Here is a 16,081-nt window from a genome sequence, read left to right as displayed (position 1 = left end):
AAAGGGCTTGCAAACCGATCGGTACACGATCGGTTTGCTTAGTGAATCTAGCCCAATAACTGCTCAATAAAAAAAAATTGTATATCCTGGAAGAGAGGAGGGAGATACGATTATAGACATTTACCATATTTTTTGCTCCATAAGACGCACTTTTTCCCCTCCCAAATGAGTGGAAATAAGGGTGCATCTTATGAAGCAAATACCGCACCGCACCCCCCCCCCCCCCCGGTACCTTTTTGGAATCCCGATGGTCCAGCGCTTCCAATGGCAGCCTTCCACACTCCCACAGTGCTGAGCACTTAGGAGGACCACCACCCCATTCTAGGCAAAAGCTCCCGTCCCTTCTCTAATTGGTTGCTTGGAGGTTAGCTCAAACTCCTTGGCCTCTGATACCTGCTCTTCACCTGGGTCTTTCTCTTCCCGGTGGCCCCTGCCGTCCAGTCCTCATCCGCTGCCACCTCCATGGCTCAGGGCTTGCGTTCGAGGAGGGTGGACGTGGCGCATGGCTGCCCCATGATTTCGTCTAGTGTGTGCTGCTCAGAGAGGGCGCGGGGACAGCTGGACGACAAGGGCGGCGGGCATGCTGTGGAACAGCAAATGGGCTGCTGGACTGTGGCTCCCCCAAGCCCACTCCTTCCTTCCTTGCCATTTGCACCCGACACCCAAGACGCAGCTCTGCTTCTGCCTGCCTGCCCCTCCTGCTGGTGACGGAGCGCCCTCCCCCGCCTGAGCTCAGGGAGCGCGCTGGAGCTGAGCCGGAAGCAGAGGGCAGGCTAGGAGTGAGTCAGCAGCAGGCAGGCTTCTACTTCCAGGGTGGCCAGGGGCCAAGTAGGCACGGGGGGGGGGGGGGGGTGGAGGGCATAGTGCGCTGCTAACAGAGGCTGCGAACTACAGACCAGTGAGTCTCACATCGATAGTGTGTAAACTCATGGAAACATTAATTAAACATAAATTGGACACGATCTTTGATGAAGGGAATCTAAGGAATCCAAATCAGCATGGATTCACTAAGGGTAGGTCATGCCAATCCAATCTCATCAGTTTCTTTGATTGGGTAACAGGAAAGCTAGACTCGGAAGAGTCTCTGGACATAGTGTACTTGGATTTCAGCAAGGCGTTTGACAGCGTCCCACACCGCAGGCTTCTAAACAAGATGAAATCGATGGGGTTGGGCGAAACAATAACTACATGGGTCAATGATTGGCTTACTGGTAGACATCAGAGGGTGGTGGTCAATGGCACACTCTCTGAAGCATCGGAAGTGACCAGCGGAGTACCGCAGGGCTCAGTCCTGAGTCCACTCCTTTTTAACATATTCATAAGGGACTTGACACGAGGGCTGCAGGGTAAGGTAACATTATTCGCCGATGACGCCAAACTATGCAACATAGTAAATGAAGGCTATTTGCAGGATAATATGACACAGGACCTTCTTGCGTTGGAAAACTGGTCCTCAACATGGCAGCTGGGTTCAATGCTAAGAAATGTAAGGTCATGCACCTCGGTAGCGGAAATCCATGCAGAACTTACACCTTGAATGGAGAAACATTGGCTAAGACCTCAGTGGAATGAGATTTGGGAGTAATCATCAGTGCAGACATGAAGGCTGCCAAACAAGTAGAAAAGGCCTCATCCAAGGCAAGACAGATGATGGGATGTATCAATAGAAGTTTCGTCAGCCGGAAACCAGAAGTCATAATGCCACTGTACAGGACCATGGTGAGACCTCATCTGGAGTACTGTGTGCAATTCTGGAGGCCACATTACTGTAAAGACGTGCTTAGAGTCGAGTCGGTTCAGCGGGTGGCCACTAGGATGATCTCGAGGCTCAAGGGTCTCTCGTACGAAGAAAGACTGAACAGATTGCATCTCTACACTCTAGAAGAACGCAGGGAGAGGGGGGACATGATTGAGACATTTAAATACATCACAGGACGTGTCGAGATGGAAGATGACATCCTTTGTCTCAGGGGACCCTCGGCCACAAGAGGGCATCCGCTTAAACTTAAAGGGGGAAAATTTAGCAGTGACACCAGAAAGTATTTCTTCACAGAAAGAGTAGTAGATAACTGGAACAAGCTTCCGGTGCAGGTGGTCGGGGCCACCAGCGTGCTCGACTTCAAGAATAAATGGGACATCTACGTGGGATCCCTACGAAGGTCGAGTTAAGGAACTGAGTCATTAGCATTTAGACTTATTGAGGGTTGGTCAGTAGAGTGGGCAGACTTGATGGGCTATAGCCCTTTTCTGCCGTCATCTTTCTATGTTTCTATGTTTCTAACATGTCGGGTAGAGAAGGTGCAGTGAAAGTCTGGGTTTTACGGTTGTGGCTTTCGGTGGTGCTGTGCAGTTAAACGAGGGAAGGCGCCCAGTTCGTAGCATTATGGAGCTTCGTAAGCGAGGAAGTTGGAGCTGGCCATCTTTTGCGCATATGAACCATAGCGCGGAACGGGACGGCAGCCTGTGTCTGCGAGCGGAAGTGGGGGCACTGTATCGCCTTATTCTCATTAAGTTCGATGCTTGTAGGTTGTGGTATGTTTTGAGCGCTCCTGTGGCAGCTGCTTTCATGGAGTGTCTGTTTATTTATGGTCATTTACCCTAAATCAGTTGTTACATAGTAATCACATGACCCACAATATCTGACTGAATGTATCCATCTATATTGCACTCCAGAAGCTGGCTATACTATTGAGAAGAGTTAAGGCTGCGAACTGTGAGGGTGGGGGTAGGGTTACCAGACATATCCTTCTTTTGGAGGACATGTCCTAGCATCCGGACAGCTTTTCAAAATCCAGCACTTTGTCCAGATTTTTAAAAGCTTCCAGCTAGGAGCGATGTCGATACAGAACTGGACCTGCCACTAGGCCTGCCTGCCCTGTGCCGGCTTACCACTAGATCAGAAGGGGACAGGGTGCATAGCCTGGCAAGGAGTGTGGGGTTGTGTGCAGAGCCCGGCAGGGAGAATTTGGTTCAGAAGGGTTTTTTTCTTGTTTTCCTCCTCTAAATCTAGGGTGCATCTTATGGTCAGGTGCATCTTATGGAGTGAAAAATATGGTAAAATACTTGAAAAATATAAATAAACAAAGAAGTGTTTTCCAAAAATGGAGAGACTAGAGGATACAAAATAAAGTTGCAAGGGGAAGCTGAAAAGCAACATCAGGAAATACGTACTTTTTATGGAGAAGGTGTTGGATGTCTGGATAGTTCTTCTGTGGAAAGTGGTGGGGCGATAAGTGAAGAAATTCAAAAAGGTGTAGGGAAGACGCAGAGTAAAACATAATGGCTTGCAAAAATAAAATTAAATAAAAAACCATGGAAGTAACCTTAGCTCCCTTTCTGGGCAGACTGGATGGACCAAGGTCTTTATCTGCCATCAATTACTCCGTTATATACCCCCCCCCCATCTTTTTACAAAAGCACATTAGAGGTTTTTAGTATCAGCCAGTGCGCTGAATGCTCTACGCTACTCCGACGTTCATAGAGTTCCTACGAGTGTTGGAGCCGCACAGAGTGTTCAGCATGCCAGCTGGCGCTAAAAGCCTCTTCCGTGCTTTTGTAAAAAAAAAAAAAAAAAAAGTGGGGGGGAGGGGATAATTTTTTTTTGTAATATAACCAAGTATTTCCAAAATCTTACAGTACACTCTGGGCTTACCTTTTCTGAGCTTCCTGTTTGCTGCGGCACTGCTCACAGTAATACTTATATTCACTGCATAGTGTCTCTGTACTACTAAATCCCCTGCGAAAATAAATTAAATGTATAAATATTTTCACAAAGGGAAGTTTACACAATGCTCTAGATACAGAGATTGGACCTATCATACATAGCAAAAAACCTTTTCTTTCAAAAGAAATGAGGTTTCTAGTTAGGTTCTTTAGCACCACAGGCAAAACTTGGCATAAGAAAAAAAAAGGTGCTCCTTTAGCATGTAAATGATAATTTGATACAGGTGACAAAATGATTAATTCTTTCCTAGATTTATGGATTTCTCATTTCTGTCCCAGCTAGACTGGGTGGGCAAACTTTTTGACTTGTGGGCCACAATGGGTTCTTAAATTTGATAGATGGGCCGGACCAAGAGCATCTTTCTATCTCTCCCTCCCATCCCTTGTGCAGCAGAACCCTTGAGCACCCACCCCCGCTGTGCAGCCAAACTCCGCTGACCCTCCAATCCTTCCCTTCCATCCGAACTCCGCCAACCACGAGCCCTACATACAGAGCAGCGTCGGGCCAGATTTGCGGCCTTCTCTCATCAGAGCCTTGCATGTGCAGCATTACTGATGACATCATCAGTGATGCAGCAGAGGGAATTGCCCAATGAAAGAAGGCCATGAAGCAGCCTGTTTAGACTGCTGCCGGCCCGACGCTGCTCTGGAGGGAGGTATGCAGGGCTCATGTTCGGTGGGGTTCGGATGAGAGGGAAGGATGGAGGATCAGCAGGGTTCGGTAGAGCAGCGGGGACGGGTGCTCAAGGGTTCTGCTGCATAAGGGATAGGAAGGAGGGAGGGAAGGATGGATGCTGGGGGGTTGGAGGGGTTCAGATGGTCAGCGGGCCAGATTAAAAAACTAAATGAGCCGGATATGGCCATAGTTTGCGGTGGTACGTGCTACTGTGAAAATAAAAGACGTTGGATTTAGTAGATACTGAAGAGAAAGAACTGCTGTGTGCTACTTTTGAAATACCTCAGGCAATGTGTGATTGAAGTATTTTGTTCCACATCAACCGAAAGGTCCAGGAAGTCCTCATCTTTGCTACTGACCTAAGGGAAGAGAGACGGTCACATATGAAAGACATCCATCAGCAAACTCAACTTAACAAAACAGGCTGCAGGTTTGGGTGAGGGACGTTCATGATGTTATTAGACGCCTTCCTACGGTTCCGAGCTGTGAGGCAGCGCTCAGAGTGTTTACAAGATTCAGATGTTAAATAGCATGAGGGAGGAAGGGCTGTGGCCCAGTGGTTGAGCTGCTGCTTCTCACCCAAAGGTTGTGAGATCAAATCCCGGTGCTGCTCCTTGTGACCCTGGGCAAGTCACCTAATCTGCCGCTTTGAAATTCCAAAGTCACAAAAAGGTAGTATACAAGTCCCCCTTTTCCCTTGATCTTGTTCTGAAGGGACCTCTAAACTGGCATCTTTCAATTAACCCCATGCCCATTGTTTCAGGTCCTTTCAAACTACATTTTTCCATACAGTTGGTTAAACAATTTTAAAAAGCTTCTTTCTTTTATTAGTTAAGTGTACAATTTGTTCAGCTATGCCCTTTGAGGAAACACAGACAGAGATTAGATTTATTTAAATTGATGAAAGTGACTCCAGATTGAATTCATCTCCAGAAATGGACCAATTTTGCTTAGGAGCTTTCTGTCTTGCTAGTTATTTCTGTCAGAACAATAAATGGTATCACAGTCATCAGTGATTTGAGTTTCTTAAAACCTTCAGGGCTAAAGTACGAGGTGTTAGTAATAACAACTGACTAAGGTCTCTTCCACATCCCTGCCTGGAGGTAAAACACACACACAATCTTGGGCCAGCTTGCTGGAAATTATTTCATGTGAGGGCAGCAACAGGCTATTGTAAAGTGCATTGGATTGCATTTGAAATCCGGTATATCAGTCTGTGAATAAATTTAAAAGTCTTCATATAAGCCTACGATCTGGATGATTTGCACCTTTCCTCCAGTATTACGCTCCTATTGCTAAGGAAATCGATGAAAGGGGTGATTTGCACTGTTATTAATACTGCATACAGTGCTTCTGCTGGATCTCTGCCAGGCCCGGTAAAATAAGGTCAGGTAAGGAACCTGAAAGAGGTAAAGGGTAGTAGAGGGATGAGGGAGAATTGAGATTTGTCAGGGTTCTCCTTTATCTATTTTATTCAATGTATTACTCTCGTCATTAAGAAAAAAGTTAGAGAGAGCAGGTTATCGCATGTTTATCTATGCTGACGATATTTCTGTCTTGTTCCAATTGGATAATACGTATATTACAAGAAATTAGTCAGAAACTTTCACAGTGTTTTTACTTGATTACAGATTGGATGAATGCTTCTTATCTGAAACTGAACAAAGATAAAACTAAATTCTTATTAATTGGTTCCAAAGACATATAAGGGGAAGGTTTAACTCTTAAAATATGGAAGGTTAGGTTTATACCTTTGATAATTTTAGTCCCTGGAGGATTCCATACGCTAGGTGTTTAATCCCAGTCCTGGTGATACAGAAATCTACATCTTTTCTGAACACATGCTCTACTCCCCCTAGTGTGAGAGATAGTATGCTCCGAACCTGTCAGATGAAATGCCGGCAACCTAACTTCCTGATTGACTTGGAAAGCAAACACCACCTGCGGCAAAAAGGACGGTACAGTATGGAGAAAAACACCCGCATCCAAAGAGCAGAAACCCCAAAATACACCGTGCTGAAACAATGGTGATCAAACAAACCATCTAGATTGTCATCAGAAGAAAATCATCCTTCAGAGGTTCAAGAGGGCCTCACCAAGGCCCTGTAAAATGATGTTACGATTCCACGAAGGAAATAAGAAGAGGACATAGATAAAGTGCCCTCCTCATACACTGGGTCACATCTGAAAGCACAGTAATCAAACTAGCTCCTCAGTGTGCTCAAAAAAACATGCAAAGCCTGCAACCTGAACTTTTAGAGAGGCCACTGCCAGACTTCCGTCTAAACACTCTTGAAGGAAATCAAGGACTACCTAACTCCACTTCTCAGGCTCCACCTTATTCCTAGCACTCCACTGTGAGAAAGCTCACCAAGCTTTGGCAGAAGAAGCCATAGTAGAAGGTACTTCGAGTGCAAAGGAGACAAGATAACTATCTCCAAATAACCGCTCATCAGCAAGGCTGAGCGCTCAAGACCAAACGCCGAGGATTCTCCATGGACACTGGTCCCCGACTGAGAAGATATCGATGAAAAGTGAGCCGGAGCTTCTCGTCCCGCTAAAGACAAATGAGAACTGCATATCATGGGTGGCGAGACTAATCCGGAGCCATTAGAGACACCAAGCCAGGATGCATCATTTTCTGGCAGATGACCCAACCAACCAGAGGCTCCGGAGGTAAAAATCATACAGGAATTTGTGAGCCAGCCAGGGCCAAACCAATGCATTCGTCCCTAGCATCCGTGCTGTTCATTGACCAAAAAAGTACCTGACTTTCGATATCTCTGCTGAAGCCAACAAGAACAACCAAGGCTAATACCAGCTCTTGTAAGAGCAGATGGAATGGCTCCAGTGAGAGGAAGATGCTCCTGAGAACAGGAACTGTCTGCCGAGGAAGACTGCTGGAACAATATTGACTCTGGCCCCATGGGATGCTGAGAAAAACAGAAGAAGCTCTTTCTTACCCAAGACAGAGAGCACTAGAGCTCCCTCGTGAAGTACATACACCACCGCCATGACATCAAACAAACTTGCACCGCTGGTCTTTCTGACAGGGCTGGAGAGCAAGGAGCGCCAGCTGAATTTCCTGAAGCTCCAGACATTAGGTCAACCAACATTGTGGACCAGGAGTCCACTATCCCTGAATGGAGTGGGCTCCACAATGAGCCTGCAACCCAACAGGCTGGCATCCATGCTAAGAGTTATCCACTCGGAAATCCGAAGAAGCCAGCCCTGACCAAGAGCCACCCCCTGAAGCTACCAACTCAAATTGCTGATAGCTGGCTCCGTCCAGGAGAACAGCCACTAAAGGAGGGAAAAAACTCAGCAGAGATCATCAAGATAGGGGATTGCCTCCAAGGAGGCTGCCCCAGAACCTGCAGATAAAACCAGGCCGAGAGAGCTGGACAATCCAAGATAATTTTAATCTGTTCACGAAGGTTCTGTTTACTTGCCCTGGGAAGAAACATGACCCTGTTTGGAGATAAAGAGAAGCCCCAGAAAAGCGTCTCTTTCTGAACTTGCTCATGCCTGCAGCAGACACACTACCGTCCCTACCATGCATTCGTATACCCAAGATGGAGCCTGAAGCACCCGCTGTCCCAGGAAAGGTGGACGTGAACCCTCTGTTAGCAGAAAGCCACCTCAACTACACTCACTTTAACGAAAGTGGGGGAGCCGTCACAAGGCCAAGGGGCAAAGCTGCGAACTAGCTTTAGCAGATCGAAAAAGGCTGTCCGGGGATTATATTGTTCTGAAACTAGACCTGGGAGCTGTGGACAGAATGGAAAAGGCACAAGAGAACGGTCCAGGACCAAAGCCTAGAAAGTGGAAAATCCAAATGAGTTCTTTCAGAACATCAGTCATAAAGAGGCGGACAGAAGCCTGCTGAAAATGTGAAGGATCAGCATCTGCAAATCCGGATGCTCACGGTAGCTGAGGAGACCAGTCTCAGGAAAGGCATTAGCCGGATCCAAAGGAAATACAGTGGCAGGAAACAGAAGAAACATAAAATCTGCATAGCAACTACTGCATTCGAAATCTGGCACAGCCAGACAAGAGAGCTCCCGAAAGGAAGCTTCGCCACAAACGCCATAAATCGAAAAACCCCCAGCGCACTTGCTGGATGCGTCAAACAAGTGGGGACTAAGGATACACCGTTCAGAGGAGCCGAATAAAATCTGGTGAAAAGGCCCACTCCACAGCCATGGCGGGGCACTGTTGAGGTACATGCGGTGCATCAGAGTCCCCAGACTCGGAATGCAGGTGTACTGCGCCAGACTCCAGAATGGCCCCTTGGCAAGATTTTCTTTGGAAGGCACGGATCCAAGCTGGCTCCCTTTCGGAGAAGGTGGTCCAAAGCTCCCACCCCCTCCCCCGGTGCACTACAACACGTAGTTCAAAATCGTTGATCCGGCACCCATCTGGCGCAATCAATGTCCACATATAATAGATTAGGGTTTGGGGAGTCCATCCTGAGTCAAATCGAGGTGTTTTTGAGTCAGAAATTAAAGTTAGAAAAAAAGATTGATTTTAAAATTCAAGATGGCTGCCGTCACAAATGTGTGTCAAAAACGGCAAAAATAAACAAAATCTGAAAATAAAAAAATAGCGATTTGGAGTCTGGGGAGGAGGGTGACCTGAACCCTACCCACAGAAACTGTGAAAAACAAAGTTTAAATCGATCCACAAGCCACCCTCGAAGTTCCCATAGGAAATAATGTAGGCACTCACAGTCTCTGTAGTGCCTTTGCCAGTCAGCAGTTTTAAAGCAGCTGAATGGAAAGGACTTTCTGCCTCAGAAACAGCTCCAAATGCATTGTAATGGAAGATCTTTGGACTGCCAGCCGGCAAGAGACTGACTACACTTTCCACCCCCACAGAATTCTGCTCGGACTGCTTGCAGAAACTGAAACTAGGGTTTGTTGTTATCTCGCAGCCTAAGGGGGTGCAGCATGTGTTCAGAAAAAGATATAGATTTCTGCAACACTTGGACTGCGGGTTGGGATTGAACACCTAGCATATGGAATCCGGAAGGGATATAACAGAAGATGGCATTCATTATATGTTAGAATCATCTTTAAAACTGCTGGGAATTACTCTAGACAGCAAACTGACTATGGAAATTGAGATTCATTATCTTGCTAGAAGTGCTTTTTGGACTTAGAAGTATCGGGAAATATTTACATCAAGATCAATTTAGATTGGTGGTGCAAGAATTCATATTAAGTAAATTAGATTACTGCAACAGTTTACCTGGGAATTCCCAAGTGTCTGCTTAAATTAAGTAAATTAGATTACTGCAACAGTTTACCTGGGAATTCCCAAGTGTCTGCTTAAATGGTTGCAGAAAATACAAAATTCAGCTGGCTGATTAATTTATAAATTAAGAAAATCAGACAGAATTGCACCTTCATATAAAACTTTATGTTGGCTGCCAATGAAAGCTAGAGTCATGTTTAAGTTGTGCTATTTGATGTTTAAAATATTATATGGATCAACCCCACAATATATGAGAAATTTAATTTGCAGGCCATTGATAGGACAATAGTATAGTTTAAAAAGGAATTATATATAAAAATTAGAGAATGATACGGTGACAAAATTCATCACCGTTCCTGTCCCTGCGGATAACTGCAGGAAACCATCTCCATGTCATTCTTTAAGGAGAAAGGGAAGAATCAGAGTATGGATGGGCACAACCACGGACCCTCAAGCCTTGCATTGAAGAATGCTGGTGTAGAAGGACTGAAGTTGAGATAGACACGAAAGAATGACAGTCTCTGGTATCCAGAGCCGATATGATGATGTCATAATGCCTCATTCCACCAATGCCTAAGAGCCAATCACATCAGTGATTTCACAATGGCTTCATTATCCTATACTTGGCTCAAATAAGACACAGAGTATGAATGGGCCCAGCCACTGACCCTCAAGACTTGCATTGAAAAATGCTGGTGTAGAAGGACTGAGGTTGAGATAGACACTAAAGAATGACACGGGATGGTTTCCAGCCACTGACCCTCAAGCCTTGCGTTGAAGAAATGCTGGTGTAGAAGGACTTAAGTTGAGATAGACACGAAAGAATGACAATCTCTGGTATCCAGAGCAGATATGATGATGCCATAATATCTCATTCCACCAATGCCTAAGAGCCAATCACATCAGTGATGTCACAATGGCTTCATTATCCTATACTTGGCTCAAATAAGACACAGAGTATGAATGGGCTCAGCCACTGACCCACAAACCTTCCGTTGAAGAATGCTGGAGTAGAAGGACTGAGGTTGAGATAGACACTATAGAATGACACGGGATGGTTTCCTGTGGTTATCCACTGGGACGAGGACAAACTGCGGGAACCCATCTCCATGTCATTCCTTAAGGAGAGAGGGAAGAATCATAGTATGAGTGGGCACAGCCACTGACCCTTAAGCCTTGCATTGAAGAATGCTGATATAGAAGGACTGAGTATGACAGAGACACTAAAGAATGACACTGGATTTTTCCCATGGTTATCCACTGGAACAGGAACGGTGATGAATTCTGTCATCATGTTATTCTCTATTTACTATCTCCTTTCCTTTTGAGGCTGCCTCTTTATGGTCAAGCCTGCCAATTCAATCCTTGATAAGCCCAAAACATTCTGGGACAAAGCTTGAACTGTTCAGCCAGAACCACATAAGATACATTTGAAGAAAAAGAGTGAAAAACATTTTAAGAGAAAAACACCTATCCAACTGTTAAACATGTGGATGGATCTATTATATTTTGGGGTTGTGTGGCAGGAAATATGTGCAGATAAAAAGAATGATTGCAACTAAATATAAGCAAATCCTAGAAGCCAACATCCCAAAGTCAGTGGAAAAAAAAAAGTGAAGATTAAGGCAATCAAGACAGGTTGGGTATTACTTTTCTTTTCTAAGCACCTTCTCTAGTGCAGTTGAAGAGATTAGATCAAATCTAAGTCAGTCATACAACACCAACTCCCCCCTTTTACAAAACCGCGAAAGCATTTTTAGCACCAGCTGGCACGCTGAATACTCTGTGCTGCTTCAAACAGAATTCCTATGAGCGTCAGGAGCAGCGCAGAGCGTTCAGCATGCCGGCCTGCACTCAAATCTGCTTTTGCGGTTTTGAAAAAAAAAAAAAAAAAATGGGGGGGAGGTGTTAAGAAAAGTAGAACAGAGCAGGAACAGAGTGTCAGGAAGGATGATGAGATGGTTTCGAAGAAACAGGAATGGTAAATGGCTTAGTATGATCAAAGATGAAAATAGTGCTTCATCCTTCTGCAGAGCTCATGCTTATTTTTATTAGTTTTAAAGATTTTGATTTAGTTTTAACATTTCTTAATAGGAGTTGTCCTATGCTCCCCTGGGGTTTGTGGTTTTTCAATCTCTCTCTCTACAGAAATGTTGCGATATCAAAAAAGCATGACTTGGGGTGTCTTAATACTACCATAATAGGAACTATTTTTAAGTAAATTCTTTTTAAAGAGGTGCGATAACACACCGATGTTGTATTTACCCAACTATCATACCATAAATAGGAAGTCACAATATACCCTTCATCAGCCACACTACTAACAGCACTATCATAAAATCTCACAACAGATCATTAGGATTCTGTTATTGAAATGAAACAAAGAGTTTTCCTTTGACATACAGCTTCACAGTTAAGACATCTGGTTTCATTGGTTAGTGTTCCCTGGAAGATTTCATGGACCCAGGTCTGGTCTGGCCTCTTGACCTCTTCACTCTCCAAACTCCCATTTTGCAGCTTGCCATTCTGCTTCTCTTGCTTTCTTTCTTCCTGCAACAGGTCGGCCACCGTGTTCAGCAGGTAGTTCAGGAACTCGTGGGCATCCTGTTGCATATAATTATCAAACAACTCTGGAGACGGAAAGGTTTCAGAAGGGGAGAAACACAATCATCAGCAAAGCAAGATCTGCATGAAATATGACAACACATCATCAATACAAGAGAGCAGCTGAACATGCAAACGCCACACGAGCTAATGCTAACACCACCGAATTCTGATAATGGAGAAATAACTTGAACAGAAGCCAGAACATTCTTGCAAGTTATTAGGCTCACCAAGTGGAAATAATGTTCTTCTCTTTCTTGCATATGGAATAAACTGTTCAGGAGGTTTGGCTTAACCTAAGGCCCATAGGAAAAAAAAAGAGGCAGACCTGTCGGTAATACAGATACCAAGAGGCCTAGACCTGTCAGGTTTTCCAGGTCGGTCCTACCGACCCAATTCTGGCATGCAAGGTTAGAGCATCGATCGAATGCCTGGTTTTAATGACCTCGTTTGCATGTCAGAATTGGAGCATGTACAACCGCACGGAAACACCACGCGATAAGCCGTTTAGAGCATTGGGTCGGCAAATACAATCGATCGCTAAACCGTCAAACTGGTTTAGTGACGATTGGGGACTTTAGTGCATCTAGCCCCAAGTTAACTAAAAAGGATAATAGATCCCTGATGGGGCCTTCAGCTCTGATATTCTCCTGGCTGAACAGATGGTCACCAAAAGACCATTCTCAAGGATAAATCCTTCACTGAGACCTGCTTCAAAAGACTCAAGGAGAAACTTGGCTAATAACTACAGGACCAAATTAAGATCCCAATGAGAGATAATGCCCTGCAACAGGAGCCAGATCTGTTGGACTGATCACAAGAATTGACTCACATCTAACTATGCTGCTTGGGAGAGCCCACTGTTCTTATCTTTGAAGAATAAGAGGTCCACCACATGAATTATCAGGTAACTTAGGGCAAGGCTCTGAAAAATGACCAGAATTGAGAATGGGTACGCAATACGCATACTGCAGTGCACAACACTCTATGTCCTAGGCTTCAAAGGTACACCAGGATCTGGAAATAACCAAGGAAGTGAAAGACCAACGTGCACAAAGCACGATCTCAATGACAGAGGGAATATAGCCCATTTCAGATGCCACGTTTCAATGGCCAAGCCATAAGCCAAAAGGGATTTGTTTCTTCCATTAGTACCAACCCCTGCTATTGGAGCCTGGGCCCCCTTGGGAGCAGAACCAGAGGGTCCAGCCCAACAAATGAACTAGATCTGTATACCATGAATTTTAGGGCCAAATTGGAGTTACCAGGTTTACTAGGGATGCAATTAATCATGAGAAAAGGCACAGAGGGGGGTTCCACCTATGGCTGTGGCTGAAGGAGGGCATCGATCCTCATTCCTAGGGAAAACCCGGACATGTCCTCTTCTATGTTCAATTTTATTGACCAAACATGCCATACAACAACATACATTAGAATATCAAAAATACACAGTGATCCAGTATCAAACACTGATGAACTGGTTACAAATGTCCTCCTTCCGGTATATCCAATGTAAAGGCAGAAACAATACAAGACAGGTCCAGCTTTTTACAGAATACAAAAGACCAACATCCCCCTCACCAGTGGATTGGAGTAGCTGAGGAACTACAAAATCACTGAGCATCAAACTCCGGACTCTAGGTGGTAGACATGGGTTCATAGACAGTAACGCAGAAGACAAAGGCGCGCGCCGACAACTGAGCACAAGACGGAGGCGCGTGCCGAAGAAAAAGACTGTTTTTAGGAGCTGCGATGGGGGGTTTTGTTGGGGATCCCCCCCCACTTTACTTAATACATATCGCGGCGGCATTGTGGGAGGCTTGGGGGGTTGTAACCCCCCACATTTTAGTGAAAACGTAACTTTTTCCCTAAAAACAGGGAAAAAGTTAAGTTTTCAGTAAAATGTGGGGGGTTACAACCCCCCAAAACGCGGCGCGATCTGTATTAAGTAAAGTGGGGGGGGTTCTCCCCCCACACCCCCTGTCGTAGCTCCTAAAAACAGTCTTTTTCTTCGGCGCGCGCCTCCATGCTGTGCTCAGTTGTCTGCTCGCACCTTTGTCCCGGCGCGCTTTTGACCCGACACCGTAGACATGTCCTCTTTCAAAGACTATGTCTGGGTGCCCGTCCGGGTTTTGGAAAACCCCGCCACATCTGGAGGGCCTCTGAGCATGCATGGATGACATCACATGCATCTGCACATGCTTGGAGGCCCTCAAGACAAGGCATAAAAGAAGAGATGAGGCTGTGTGGGGGTGGGGCCAACCAGGGTTTGAGGTAGAAAAGAGCAGGGCTTGAGGCAGAATGGGGCAGGGTCATGTGTCTGAGATTTTACCATTTTAAATATGGTAACCCTACTCATTCCTTCCTGTGGCTGAGGAAGTATGGACACTGCATTCTGACTGAAGGCCATTAATTTGAAATATAGGCGAGGGGGGGGGGAACCTCCTGCAGTCCCCTAGGATATGACAGGCTGAGGAGCTCAATTCCCTTCTAGAGAATGACACGCGGATAAATTTTTCCCCGTCCCCCGAAGGAACTCATTTTCCCATCCCATCCCGGCGAGTTCTTTTCCTGTACCTGTCCCATTCCTGCAAGCTCTGTTCTCATCTATACAAGCCTCAAACTCTTAAAAATTATAAGTGTGCAGGGCTTGTGCGATTAAGGCAGAGCTTACAGGAATGGGGCAGGGACAGCGACAAAACTCACGAGGATGGGGGAAAAAATTTGTTCCTGTGTCATTCTCTACTCCCTTTCTCTCAGATCCAGGGAGTGTCTGCTGAGAAAATCAGCTTGCACATGGTTTGTTCTCACAAAGCGAGCTGCTGAGATTGCCTCTAGATGGCATTCTGCAAAGGAGAAAATCCAGACAACTTCCTGTGCCACTTTTGCACTCTTGGTTCTGTCTTGGTTGCTAAGGTATAGCCGGAAGCATGGGGGTCCTGCTGCTCTGCCTGCCTGTTTACTTAACTAAGGCAATTAAAGAAGGAAAATTCCCTGCTGAATCTTAACCTTAGCTTTCTTGCTTCTCTTTCTTTTAAAGTAGCTTTTTAAGCAGCTTTTTTTTTAATGTGGCACGTGCCATGCGGTACCAGACCATTTTAATTTATAACATTTTATGGAAAGAAATAATACAAACAGATTTAATAGGTAAGCAACTGCAGAGGAATAAAAAGTCCCTGCTCTTTTTTATTTTACTTTTTTGTTAGCAGGAGGTGAACCCCAGGAACTACAATCAGGGGAAGGGGGGGCCCTTAATGCTGGCTGGCCTCACAAACTAAATCCAACTGTAACAGCTTGGGGTTAGAGAGGGATGGGCATCTCCAAACTTGAACAGAGGAGTGACATGCAGTGATCCCTGGGAGAGAAACCCAGACCAAGGTTCAACCTTAACGGATATAGGCCATAGACAGACCTACTCAGGAGAAAATCTGCTGCATCGGTCCAGCCTGCACCATTTGCTGGAAGCAAAGAACTTCTGAGGCGTTCCAGGCTGCACTACGCTCTATATTGGTAGACACTGAAACAGTTCCGATTCTGTGCTTCCATCAGCAGGTTGGGAAGCATAACCTATCAAATGGACTGATGTTGCAGGTTTTAAAATATTATGCACAGAAATGTCAAAATTTTTCTGTAGAATTCCCCTACAAGTAAGTATTCAAGAAAGGATTTTCTAGAGGTTTTACAAATATGACTAAAAGTCACATGGCAAGCAACATATGGAAACCAAAGCATTTTGTTTTCACAGAAGATTCATTGTAGAAAGACTTTTATGAAACAGCACATTCTTCCTGCTGTATACTCTATAGCAGGGGTGCCCAA

The 16,081-nt window shown here is 45.3% G+C and overlaps 1 protein-coding gene across 1 annotated transcript in view; it reads right to left on the bottom strand.

Annotated features, from left to right (window-relative positions):
• Window positions 1–16,081, bottom strand: part of LOC117360815 (ubiquitin carboxyl-terminal hydrolase 12-like) — a 71,125-nt gene that overhangs the window by 28,022 nt on the left and 27,022 nt on the right. Inside the window, exons 4-6 of the mRNA XM_033945252.1 lie at window positions 12,062–12,288; window positions 4,682–4,758; window positions 3,653–3,736 (exon numbers count right to left, since the gene is read on the bottom strand). Coding sequence (XP_033801143.1) covers window positions 3,653–3,736; window positions 4,682–4,758; window positions 12,062–12,288 — 388 coding nt within the window. The remainder of the gene's footprint in view (window positions 1–3,652; window positions 3,737–4,681; window positions 4,759–12,061; window positions 12,289–16,081) is intronic.

This window comes from Geotrypetes seraphini, chromosome 5 (genome assembly GCF_902459505.1).
Source record: "Geotrypetes seraphini chromosome 5, aGeoSer1.1, whole genome shotgun sequence".
NCBI classification, from domain to species: Eukaryota; Metazoa; Chordata; class Amphibia; order Gymnophiona; family Dermophiidae; genus Geotrypetes; species Geotrypetes seraphini.
This window is presented reverse-complemented; position numbering and strand designations above follow the sequence as displayed.